At 35.1% G+C, this 13,942-nt stretch overlaps 1 protein-coding gene across 1 annotated transcript in view; it reads left to right on the forward strand.

Moving 5' to 3' along the window:
- Positions 1 to 13,643, forward strand: part of LOC125672996 (microtubule-associated protein futsch-like) — a 53,479-nt gene extending 39,836 nt beyond the window's left edge. Inside the window, exons 19-26 of the mRNA XM_048909217.2 lie at positions 802 to 958; positions 1,112 to 1,661; positions 3,727 to 3,907; positions 4,582 to 4,686; positions 5,147 to 5,221; positions 6,490 to 7,040; positions 10,635 to 10,903; positions 11,170 to 13,643. Coding sequence (XP_048765174.2) covers positions 802 to 958; positions 1,112 to 1,661; positions 3,727 to 3,907; positions 4,582 to 4,686; positions 5,147 to 5,221; positions 6,490 to 7,040; positions 10,635 to 10,903; positions 11,170 to 11,507 — 2,226 coding nt within the window. The 3' untranslated portion in view covers positions 11,508 to 13,643. The remainder of the gene's footprint in view (positions 1 to 801; positions 959 to 1,111; positions 1,662 to 3,726; positions 3,908 to 4,581; positions 4,687 to 5,146; positions 5,222 to 6,489; positions 7,041 to 10,634; positions 10,904 to 11,169) is intronic.
- Positions 13,644 to 13,942: the final 299 nt, after the last annotated feature.

The following is a 13,942-nucleotide window of genomic DNA, read 5'->3' on the forward strand; positions in this document are numbered from 1 at the left end:
AATATAACGCATCGGTACCCTCGTATAAATCAACTAAGGTTTGCCTATTTTTATTAGAAAACGGAATACCTATTGGTTTCAAAATATTCCCAAAATCGATGCACTGTAAACTGTAATAATCTACAGAACAGAGTTCGCCGCCATCACGTCCAAAGGGACCCTACTAAACGCGCCTCTAATTTGAAGAGTGCCGTAATGGAAAGTTATGTGCTGCAAAGAGCGACAACTCGAATAGTTCTATGTTACTTCCGATTTCCGATTTCGAAAGCAGCATTTCGAAAGCACGTTTCCAATTTTCCCTCCGACGTTTTGTAAACAACACGACAAGAGCGACAATAAAAATATTCTGAAAACTCAACACCCACGTGGCACAAAATAAAACAATAGAAACTACCCACTACCCATAATAAATATTTTTTTAACAGTCCAACCACGGACCAATTAAAATATGAAAAAATACGACCACCCACACAAAAAAATATCGTTTGCCGCCTGGCCCCCCCATTTGATCATTTCTGGAACAGCCCTAACCTAAATTTGACTGTAGAGATGTTTATTTTTTAGGTTGAATTTAGGTAATGGTACTTGGGTACTTTTTCTTTACAAGGAGTTTGTCATAGTTCATTGCTGCTTTGTTTTGAATTGATTCTGCAGCTTCTTTTATTCACATTATCCCAGAATTTGGTTCATTTTTTCTGTGTTTTTCAACGATATGAATTCTGCCAAATTGATTTCATAAAACATTAACTATTCAACCACTTCCTTTCCAGTAATGATATAATGTTTGTTATTTTGAAACAGACCCCAACAAAGCAACTGGAGACAAAGACTCCAACTAAACCTGGAGCCAAGGACATCAAGAAAGAGTTCAAGGTCAAGAAATCAATAGCAACAACTCCAGAGAAAGAGAAAGCTTTGCTGGATCAGAAACCAGAATCAGAGACAAAGGAAGAGAAAGGTAAAGCATGCATGAGAGACAGAAAAAAATGACTACAAAATTTGCATAGAGAATATAATTTACTTATCTATTTTCTCCATTTTGAAGCAACATTTTATGAGAGAAAGACTTCTTTATGAAATCGAATAAAAAATGTTATCTTTTTATTTTTAGATGCTGCAGAAAATGTTCCTGATATTGTAGAGAAATCAGTTATTGCAGAGCTCGATATTGAAGAAATCACAAAACCAAAGGATATGGTTTCTTCAGAAACAGCCGAGGAATCTCAGCCAGTATCAGAAACAGCCACTTCTCCAGAGCCAGAGGACAAACCAGAAACACCGTCCCCAAAACCGGGAACACCAGAACTGACAGGTGAGCTAACACCATCCTCTGCACTGAGCACTCCAGAGAAGATGTCCACTAGATCAGTGTCTCCTAAACCAGGCACCCCCGAGAAGGTAGCCATGAGGGCACTCTCTCCTAAACCAGGCACCCCCGAGAAGCTAGCAACAAGGGCTGTCTCCCCTAAACCAGGGACCCCAGAACCTCCTTCTGTCAGGGCAGCATCCCCTAAAGCCTCCACCCCGTCCTCTGCTGGCAAAAGTAAGAAGGAGCTGGAACTGGAAGAATACAAGAACAAACTGGCAGAGAAACGACGTCAGGCGAGAGAGAAGGCGGAGCGAGAGGCGGAGCTAGAGAGACAGAGGCAGGAGGAGCTTCGGTAGGTGCCTTACTCCTTGTTGATAATGTACTGATATCAAGTCATAAAAGACATCAGAAGTCATAGTCACTTGGTAATATAAGGTGCTCTAGCAACACTTGATCCGTTATTTGGAAAGAGAGTTTTAGAATGTTATATTTTGATATAGAACACTTGTGTCATATCTGATATTGGCTTATTAACGTTTGGGAAAAATTGTGTATCCCTCTGCATGTGAAAACCATGCTCTTCAGGGTTATATTATCTAGAAACAGGAAACATTGCTTGCTGACAGTTAAAATTATGATAATTGATACGAATTGAAAATTAATGCATTTACTGTTTACCATAGTTTGAATACGAAACTCAAAATAGGCAAACAATTAATGTTAAAACATAACACAAAGACAATCTTATATATTCCAGGAAAGAAAGGATATAAACATTTATTCATAGGCATTGCAGTGAATGCAACTATTGTTTAGTATAATTTGTTTCTTAAAGGCTTAGTGACAGTCACTATTAAAATTAAAAATGCATGTAGTAGAGGGTATTATCATTTTTTGCTTCCCATCAAAAACGGTTGTCAGTCTCAACTGTGCTTTGGTTGGCTATGGTTTTCCTCTAATATTGCCCTCACCTATTTGCAGTATTTTTATATCTTGAGCAAATATTCAGGATTATGAATAACCTTCTTCAGTCTAAGATAAATATTTAAATATTACCTCCTTTGGGACTAGTTAAATGTTGACGTCATTGAGATACCTATACATTTTGACATAGAAACACCCACCCACCCATAAAATACATTGGCTATGTGTGTTTTCCAACATACCAAAGTTGGTCACAGCTAGCTAGCAATTAGGTAAATCATTTTGCAGTTTAATGCTTTTATGAAAGTTGAGGAAAGAACCACAAGCATAAGAGGGTAGAAGAATTACATTTACATTGAATATTTTCAATTTATTAACTCTTATGTGAATCAACCAATAGTCAACCACAAAAAAAATTTATCCAGTTAACATTTAATGAATAACATGAAACGGTGACATTTATAGAGGAGCCATTTGCTTCTTGGGAAACGTTTTTTTTCATTGTGCATTTTATTACTCCCAAGTTTTTTAGAACTCCCACATAAATTCATTCTTTAATAGTAGATCCAGACGTTGACTAATAAGCTCTAAAAACAACTGACATCAAATGAACCGTAGATATAAAAACTTAATTAGAAATGCAGTTCATGTCTTTACAGGTTATGAATAATAGAGTTAACTCAAATTTACGTGTGGAAAATAATTCCCTGTGTCGTAAATGGGGAAGAGTTCAGTGGCATAGCACACAGATTACCTTTGGTCAATAAGTAATCTCTGGGTGCAGATATAAAATCTGCCTTTGGTTTGATGTGTAACTGATTGGATTCTCTTTGATGTTTAGGTCATGTACAGGTCACATAGTAGTCTCTGATTGTTTCACCAATCATAGCCTTTGTTACAGACATCTTTGTTCTCTGTAGGAGCACGTCTATATTCTCCAATCTAAACATTAAATTTATCCCTCGAGATAAAAATCATTTTGTTTGGAACAAAATCATCTTTTCGGTTGATTGAATTCAATCAATTATCAAGTTTTCTCATTATTTATTTATATTATAATTTCAGTAACTAGTGCCTCTGTTGCAAAAAAATTCTAAATTTGTCTACTTTGATGTCTGTTGTGGTCAAGTGTTGTGGTTTGGTATTGAATGACAGGTAATGGAGGTGTGACATTTAAGATTATAGGTTTTTATGTGTAATAAATCATCATTAGTTTTCCCAACCTAAATTGAAAACAATAATAAAGCCACAAAAGAGATACATTCGAAATAAGAAATTTATTGTAGAACAGCAACATAAAAGTTAATAACAATAATTTAAGTGCCCCCTATTCAATGTATAGATTCATTCCAAGCTCAGAAATTATTTTAACCAGTAAAGACACCCAGAAAGAGTTAGGTAGAGGGGAAATTTTGAGAATTAGTGCTTAATCACCGGTTCTGTTATGGAACTGAGCGACTTCATTCATTGATTTTAAAATCTGTTATGGTCAGACGAGAAGAAGAAGAGCGACAGAGACAAGAAGAAGAGGAACAGAGGAGAATGGAGGAGGAGGCCCAGCAACTGGCCGCTCAGGCAAGACAGGCTGAGGAAGAGAGGCTCCGAAAGGCTATTGAAGCAGAGGAGCTCCGAAAGAAAGAGGAACAGGAGAGATTAGAACAGGAAAAGAAAATGGTGAGCTGACAATATTTTAAAAAGTATAGCATTGACCAGCAGTGTGAATGAGCTTGAATTACTTTTCATAACAAATGTTCATTTCTTTGGGATATTATATATATATATATATATATATATATATATATATATATATAAAAGCACAAAAGCCCAACAACACCCTACTTTCTTAAAGTGTCGGATCTGAGAAGATACAAGGCCAGTAAAGAAATTTATAAAAGCACTGAAAAGGCCACGACACTTGGTTATTTAAAACTCAAATTTTCGACGCAACCCGCGTCTTTATCAAGAGACATATATTACATAAACAAATAACACACAAAAATGACAAGTATCGATAAACTACATTGGTGAGAAGAGTGATACACTATTGTACTGAGTGATAAAAATGGTGGTGGTTACGTTGTAAAGCGTGTTTACTGACTATGGTTTAGAGAGTTTGTACCATGGTCGGGTCGGGATGAAAATAAAATTATTCTTGAAAAATTACAGAAATCAGAAAAATTTAGAGGGAAAACTTACAAATCATACTAAAAGAGCAGTACAACTAACACAATTCCCAACTCACACAAATTTTTGTACTGTTGCTATTTTAAATCTTCCAGACTTTAATTTGTGTTGTGGTATTTCTTTTGAGGAGTTGCATTTAAATCTTCATTGTACTGAATTAACAGAAAGAAGAGGCAGAACAGAAAGCGAAGGAGGAAGCTGAGAAAGCCGAGCGAGAGAGACAGGAGAAGGCCAAGAAAGATGAGATGGAACGTCAAGAGAGGAAAAAGGTATGATATTAATAATGTAATGATGCTGTAACCATAATATTGTACTGGTGCTGTAACCATGATGTCATGGTACTGTAATCTGATATTGTACTGATAATGTAACCGGGCTGTAAACTGATATTGTACTGATACTGTAACAGTGCTGTAAACTGAATTGTACTAGTGCAACTATATACTGCTTTTTATCAGCAATACTGAACTGGGACTCTATTAGTGTTAATATATTAATTTAGAGCTTTAACAGTATTAATGCACTCGTTCTGTCCTCAGTGATTATGTACTGGGGTCTAAAATGACACTAGGTACAAATGTACCTGTACAAATTTCTGCATTACTGGTATAAAGGACATTGATAAGGCACATGAATTTCCCTGTAGCATGTTACCTGTTAAATGAGAGTTATCAGTGTAGGATGTCGGGTAATTGTCGTCATTTGATGGATGCCACTACTCTTTTTCAGAGGTTGGAGATGATCATGAAGAGGGTGAAATCTGATTCTCCTATGAACACTTCCGCTTCCACAGAAAATCTCCGGGTAATCTGAATATACAGTAATTAAAAAAATTTGACATTTGATAAGGAAATAACATTCTGAGATAAGGTACAGCCTCAAAATCGAAAGATTAATACCCATGTACAAGCAGATTGCAAAGTTACTGCACAGATGTAAAAATCAGGTGACTCGAAGATGTACGACTTTTCCCAATGTGCACATTTCTGTACTGTTTTTCATTCACATACATGAATGCACTGGAAAACATTATTTATATTGTTACTAAATACATATCTCTCAACTATAGCCATAGGCCATTGGTAGATTCTCCTATATGCTCAATCAAAAACAGGGACTAAAAGTGATATTTACATTGAAATTTTTTAAAAATAGTATGATTTAATGAATGCTTCATCTCTTACATCAAATTATTAGAAATGGCATGAAACTTATCTTAGATATTAGCATGATTTGGTCACACAAGACATGAAGTTAAAATTGAAAAAAAACATTTTGAATTCATGAATTTCCACATTTTTAAATTAAAAAAAAGGCCCATGTCATTCAGTATCTTTTAGCACAATTTTTAACATAAACATTATAGTGCAATCATAATAATGTAGTTTGGAATTACATGGCAGTGGAGCCAGGAAAAAAATGTCTCATTGAATGAAACATTCCGATATTGAAATCACATCTATTTGATAGAGAAATAAGTAACATGCAGGCCCAAAATATTGTTGAATCATTTTAGATTTACGGGGGCCAATGTTCATGGATTGTAGAGATTTTACGGTTTTGTTGGGATAGAATTTCATATACATGGTATCTGTACATTGAAACATGATATGAAATGTGTATTTTGTGGTTTGAAATTCATACAACAGGGGTACCCATGAAATCCATGAAAATTTAGTCCACACATGATTAGCAGGACAAAGCCAGCACAAAAGGTGCAAAAATAGTATCTATCAATTAAGTATGTTAAACTTTACAGTTATTGAAAAGAAGTAAGGGAAACGATGTATAAATCTGTTCTATTGCAGATTGCTTTATGTACCATAAGCTTAATAAGATGGGGTGGATGATTGAAAAATCCTGAGGATGTGTACTATTTTAATGGAAAATTATGTCCAATTCATACAAATTTATAAATAATCTGGTAAATGCTTAACTTGCACACGTTTATCAAATATACTCAGTCTTTATAAATATCATTGAAATTTTCTTTTTGTATTTACATGTCTATCAATGTGTACTTTGATAAGGTTATGGGACTTTGTTAATCAATGGTAATTTGTGTACTCCAGAGTGAAGGCATGGCGTCATCTCTCTCTAGTTCCCTTTTGGGATCTCTGAATGCTTCTGCGGAGAGACTGGATGAGAAGACCACTGAAAACGGAGTAACGTTTAATCTAGAGGACACAAACGGGGAGGGGAAACCCCAGGACAGCGCGACAGCCAAATTCAAGTCTCCACTGCTACAAAAACTTGTGGAAAACAAATCCCAAAACGGCAGCAGTGAAACACCCAAGTTCAAGTCTCCATTATTGCAAAATTTATTAGGGAAAAAGGGAAGATTAAATTTAGAGAAATTAGACAGTGAAAAGTCGGATGGTTCAGACTCTGAGAGAAATGATTCAAAGCCAGAGAATGAGGAGGGTTACACTTCTGAGACTAGTGATAGTGGTCTTCCACTGAAGAGTTCCTCTCAAGGGGATGTAACTCTAGAAAAAAGTGATAGTATAGAGAGTGAGGAGAATAGTAACTCTAGTGACAGTAAGGGAGAGAATATGATGCACAGTGATGAGAGTATACCAGTTCAGAATGGTGGACTACATGAAGGACTCATAGACTCTAGGTAAGTTGAAAGTAAACAAGTACAACTATTTCAGGAGTCACTTGATCATCTTGTGTCAGATAGAAAGCTTGACCTATTTCTCCTGTGTTTTATGCCTCCAAGGTCAAAGATCAGAGATGGATTTATCTTATTTATGATCAAACCTTGACCACAATTTGTAAACTAAACAAGATTTTAATTTTATTAGAGTGAAATTTGAGGTTTCATATCTGGGAAAAGTCATTATTTTAGAATTTTAAAATTCAAATGAGAATTTGACACTAGACACCATCACAAGATATGGGATTCCTTATTATATGGGAATAATTAATATCATAATGATATGTTAGAAGCCATTTTCATGACATTGAAAATCTTGCTTTTAATTATCTCATAAATGATGTTGTCACTTTTGTTTTGAGAAATTCAAGCAATCAAAATTTTCTGAAGTTCTCATGTCATATGGTACACAGCTAGCACTTGCTATGATGTAAAATGCTCATTGGAGTTTACAACTGAATCTTTGATAGTTCAAATTTGTTTAAATACCATTTTGGATGTAAGTTAGATAGCCTTAGGTCAGTTGTAACTTTTAATGATGCATTGCTGCTTAATGATAAAGATTTCATTAAACATTGCAGTTGCAGCACATAATGGACGCCTGCCTAATGATACTTATAATTAGGGCCCCACCATAAGGCGGGTGCCCAGTAGTAATCACTGTCTGTCCGTCCGTCCGGGCTTTCTATGGCATGTGATAGCTAAGTTTCCTTGGGAAGATTTTTCATTAATCTTGTACATACAATTTTCAGATATATTGTGGGTCCCTTTCTGATTTGTCAGTTTTTATCTAACATTAAGAGTTGATACATTTCTCACACAATTACCATGATTACCAGTGTAAGAGTTTTCCGGTGTAAGACAGCCATGTTCAGATTTCTCCATACTATCTAATACTGCTGCAATGTAATTGATTACTTCACATTCTATGATTTATGTTACATGGTGAAGTAAAATATTTTGTATTGTTCTCTTCAGAGTTAATCTATTTGATGTAGCTTTCTGGGAGTCTTGTATTTTTTAGTCTACATTTATTGCCTATTTAGAGAAACATTTTTGGGTGGACATGCTCTTTCTGATGTCTTAGCATTTAAATTCAAATTAGGATTTTTAATAATTTTGAATTTTCTCAAAGCTCCGGAAGTAATGCACTAAACTGTGGTAAAATCTGCAAAAAATAATCTTTCATTGGGATAAGGAAATTCTACCTCTGAAACAACTCGCTGTCTTGGACTCTACAGAGCGTTGTTCTAAACTACGAATCGTGTCCCCTCAGTGGAATTTCTCTATCCCACACCACACTAATGAAGGGTTCTATTGATATAAATTCATGTATCAGTAATTTTAAAATTCTGTAATCTTCATCATCAAGGACTGATGAAGCAGGGTTGTATTATTAGTGACAGAGGTCAACAGGTCACACCATGGGTAACCTTGTTGTGAGTTACTTGTGTTATTGACAATCTCTGGGTGTACTTGCTGAAATTGTATGTCAGCAATTTTTAAAGTGGTTAATTTATGAATTGGATAATGGATATGCATATATCTCAAGCCATCTATCCAGTGATGTGGAAAAATCTACAGAGATATTGTATGCCTAATATACATAAGGTTTTATTTTTATGAAAGAATCGCAGGTGATTCTAGTGTTTAGGCGATAAATCAAAGATTAAATTTACATAACAGATAGGTGTGTTGTGAAAGTATGCAAGGAATGCATTTAAATGGGATCTCAATTTCATACTGTACAGTCAGTAGACATCCACATACAATGGGTTGTGTGAGGTTGTCCTACTTCGGAGTTGGACTATGAAATTTGTCACTGTGTTCTGGGGATTGCCCACTGAAGTAAGTTATTGTTTACACTGTAAGGTATTTACACATGGATGATAGTGAAACCCTTACAGGTTGACTGATTGTGCAAGGGGGTGTCTCCAAAGTTATCATCACGGAGACTGAAATGTCAAGATCAAAGACATTTTGACTACTCCAAAAAACTCTTGGTGAAGTTTTTGAATAGAGACTTGGAAAGATAAAGATATAAGAGACAGTCATGTATATTTTGACTTTTATATACCATTTACTGATACCGGTATGTGTATTTTGGACATATAGAAGATAAATCAATCATTATTTGTCATTTATAATTCCTTCTCTCTCTCTGTCTGTGCTCTACAACCATAACTGTGTAATGGTTGGTAATTGTGATGAATGTTAAAGTTTGCCAACAGACACAAGGAAAGAGGTCTTATTTAGATTCAGATGATTTAGAAATGAAATTACCACTGATTTCCTTTGAACATCATTAGGATATTTCTCAAGGTTGTTCCTAGATATGATAAAGTTAGAAAGTAGCTTCATTATGAAATTTGTTTGATAATATGAAGAATGTGCATATCATTGGTATATTGATATACATGTAGTATATTTTAACACCCGTATGTTCTTATTCAAGATCAATCAATGCTAAAATATAAATTTACTATAGTTTTAACACATCACTTTTCTAATCAGTTCTTAATTCATGATTGCTCCAAATAGTCCATAATACTTGTATACATGCAGAAATTAATGCACACGTATATATCTTATAGCTTCAAGTGCTTAAGTCATTATACAAGTGTATGAAGTTGTGGTTGTTTTGTTTTTACCTGTGTAAACGTAAACAGGTATCGTGTGTATGCATAGAAATCTGTTGGTAGTACCAAGTGATTTGCATATCTAGTGGAAATGTGTATTCTCTAGATTTCACACCTGAGTACCACTGTCCAGTTGATTGACAACAATCTGTGCCCAACCACTCTTGGATAGTCAACTACTTTACACTTGGTAGACCGATTATCTGTATTTGTCAATAGAGTTATCATACCATTTAAACCAAACACGCACTTTGAAAAGGCCCCCATTATCTGTGGTTATAAAATTCTGGATCATGTGAAAAATGGCGCAGGGATGACAGGTAATGCTTAGTTAATGTTATAGGTTGGTTTTCTCTCTGGGTAAGATTTTATTTTTGTCGTTGTGTATTGAAATTTAAATTGGCAATTTATACAATTTTCAACAAGTCTACACATGTGGTTGTATTGATTTATCGGTGTTAATTTTCAGTAGATTTCTTGTTGTACTGTGGAACACAGGTGAGAGTGACAGTGTGTACAATACTGACAAATGTTTACTTTAGGCCTTTGGTATAAAGTGGCCTCACAAAGGTCAAACACAATGTCTCTTTATGGTGGAGACCAGGATTGTGCAGGTCTCTCACGGGGCAGGTAGATGTTACAGTGTGGGTTCCTTGTGTGCAGTTTGTAAGGTGCATGCATTTCCGTTCAGTGTGAAAAGTCCTTCACTCGGTAGGAAGGACATTGGCGAGTTAATAAATCAGGATGGCTATGAAGTATTATTGAATTGTGGAACATGTCTCACAGTAATGGAATAATGAGTCTTTATGGATCTGTGATATGAAACAGGAATTAATAAGGAGTAATGTTTAGACAATTTAGCCAGTGAACTTGATGAGTGTTTATTCTATTAATGGTCTGTCTGTTTTCTTTTCAGTATTAGCATGACAACAGATGCCTCCTTGGGAACTTCTGTGACAGTTGAAGGGTCTCTCAGTGCTTCACATACAGAGCAGGTGCCCTCTGAAACAGAATTTGAGGAAGTTATAGACTTAAACAATAGGAACAAAACATTAACTAATACGGAGGACTTCTTGAATTTGAATACCGTTGAGAATTTAGACAACAGAGACACTGGAGACGACATCATACCTAAACCAATCATCGCCTTCGAAGACAATGCAACCCGGAGACAAGAAGTCACAGGTAACTGACATGGGAGATAAATCAATCAAGGAGATGACTCATTTGAATTAAAGCAATTATGAGGTCATTAATATTGTTATTAGCTAATTCATCAATTTTTTTTATGGAAGGTTAAAAAAACAAAAAACTAATTCATTCCACCTAATTTAGGTTCTGATAATAAATTACTCAAGCAGTAGCCATGTAATTTGTAATATCGAAAAATCTAGTCATTGAAAGATAATTAATGTTGAATGTTTTGTAGACTACTTGTCCTGAGAATACAGTCTTAACCAATGGGGTAACCATGGGGACAGATGATTCCACCAATCATCATAATGGGATCGAGGCAGGAACTCCTGAGGGTGTATCCTCATCCTCGGTCATTGTAAGTCATTCTGTTGTGACATCATCAGCGGGAGACATTAAGGATTCGCGGGCCCCCAGTCAGATGGACACACTGTGGCAACAGCTGGAGAAGGCCATGGTGTCCAGTATTGATCATGTCCGGTCAACACTGGAGGATCATGGGATAGGTGAAGGAGATGAAGACAGTGAGTCAGAGGAGGGACATATTTGGAGAATGGTGCAGGGGGATTCCCCTTACACTATTGAATTTGTCTGACAAAGACCCTTACTAACTGTGTTAGATTCAAAATGTGTGTATCAGTAAAATTATGATGATTTAATGTAACAGTAGTTGTACATCAGTGGAGCATTACAAGATACCAATGAAATAATGTTTTATTTAAATCTTGAGGTTGGAATCTCATTAAAAGTTTCCATGTGTTATCAGTGCTCAAAAGCAGAGAAATTGGTAAACTTGATAGACTTCTTCAAGGAATCCCATTTGTTCCCCATTGTGATCCCCAGCCATCCATTCTATGTATAGATTCACAAGGTACTAGTATTTATTTCTTATCACTCACAGTCACATGACTGTCACGTGATCTGTGAATGTTGGCGTTATGGGTTACAGATTTTGTGATTTTTTTCCCTCCCAAGTTCATAAAGCATTTGCTTGTATTTGAATAGTGCATATTTATGGTATTTTAAAGGTTATTGTTACTAAGTGCATCATTTACTTTTTATGATTTTTTTGTACAGTTATTTTTTAAATTTATTTTTCCAATGTTGAACATGTGGAATAATAGCAAGACTGGTGAATGCGTATTGAATCCTCTTGAGAAGTCTGTTTTCTCTGCAAGTGCTCATCTGTGTGTAGTAAACTGTGACTGGTGTGTCTGAAATATAGAGAGAAAAAAAAGGAGTTGTAACTTTGGTGATATCTTCTTATTATTGCAGTAAGTAATGTGTATCTTAATATAGGTATTTTAAACAATATTGCCAGTATTTATTATAACAAATATCCATATCTAGTCTTTGTATCCATTCAGTATGCAAATAGCATAAAGATTGTTATTTCTTCCCAAACACCCCCCCCTAAAAAAAAAATGTTTGGGACTTTGCCAGTTCAATACCTCAGGACATTAGGTTTGTTTCAGATTTAGTTAATTAATGACAAACAGAAACTGACAAACCACCCATTTTGTAATTAATGTTTTATGTTATATTTTACTGTGGGACACATTTCATGTGTTTGTATTGTGTTAAACATCTCTATGGCAGAGGATGCATGGCAATATTTTAACATTGCGTGTCACCTAATCAAATTGGATATTTCTTATTTTAAAATTCACAAACAATTCCAGCATTTTTGGTTTTATTTGAAAATCATAATTTTATTGGTACATGTTATAATATGCTGTGATTCATGAACTAGCTGTAGGAGAAAGATCTAGATTGTTCTAGGTCCCATCTGAAGGCTTGGGCTCATGCCTCCTTATAAAACACAGGCTTAGTAACTGGGATTCTTTCTTTCATTATAAATCATTTTGATTTTCATTTTTTTCATTACTTGTAATAAGCTTAGTGGTCATGTATATAATGTGTCCTTGCACTGCAAAATAAGACTTCAATGAAATTCTGGTGATTTAATTAAATCCCAGATTCCAATATTGTGAGATCTTCATGAGTTAGAAATAATCCTGTTTTTCATCAGACAACATCAACGATTATCTAATGCTGTCTTAATACAATCTCCAATACAACTTTCTAATCTTGTTCCATTACAAGCTATTTAACAACTTAGTGCAGATTAAGAAAGATAACTCTGTCAGGATTAGCAGGTGCTTGTGGACACATTATGAACGGACCTCCCAGGGGTGATGGGCAGACCAGAGCACACCTCTACATCCCTTGTTCATGTTCAGATTTCGACAGAAACAAACAAGGGCATTAACTTCAGCCATTCATTTTCATTTAAGGGTTATGGTAAAGCAACATGCTGGAATTGTTTGTGTTTGTGCACTTGCAATGCCTTCAATCTGAAACCATCTAAAACTGTTGTTACTGTTTGAAATAATCATATTGAGCAAGGAATTTTTTTCCTTCTCCACCTATTGATTTCTTACTGACTGGTTTAACAATGACCTCTAATTGTTTACCGTGTAATTAATTAAAATTTTCTGATTAACAGACCGCAACTTACATGACTGTACTTTCGATATGACTGTGTACCTTCGATGTAATTGTGATGAATCCCCTCTGGTTCTGTGTAGCGGTTTTTTTTTTTTCATTCTTGGTTCTGTAACATGGCTATATGTACATGAATGATCTAGCTTTGCTTTTTCTGATGTGAGGTAAATGCAGAGCTACTGTGTCTTGTCACTACAAAAGGTAAATAAAACACAAAGAACTAGCGCTGTTTTCCTGATTGACTTTGGAATCTTGTGATGTGGGAATCTGGGATACTGGACTTCAGTAAATATTTCCGTTGTATGTGAATGTGTATTTCAATTTGGATAATGTTTTACAGCTGTTGATGCAATAGAATCAAATGGGGAAAAGGATTTGAAATCGGACTTGTACGAAAGATTATCATTAAAAGATAAAAACTGATTGAAGAATATTACTTCTTCAAACTTTACTTTAAATTATAAATATTAATTGATACATTTGGATTAATTTAAAGATATAGATTTTTGTGCGCATCAAAAT

This window comes from Ostrea edulis, chromosome 3 (genome assembly GCF_947568905.1).
Source record: "Ostrea edulis chromosome 3, xbOstEdul1.1, whole genome shotgun sequence".
NCBI classification, from domain to species: Eukaryota; Metazoa; Mollusca; class Bivalvia; order Ostreida; family Ostreidae; genus Ostrea; species Ostrea edulis.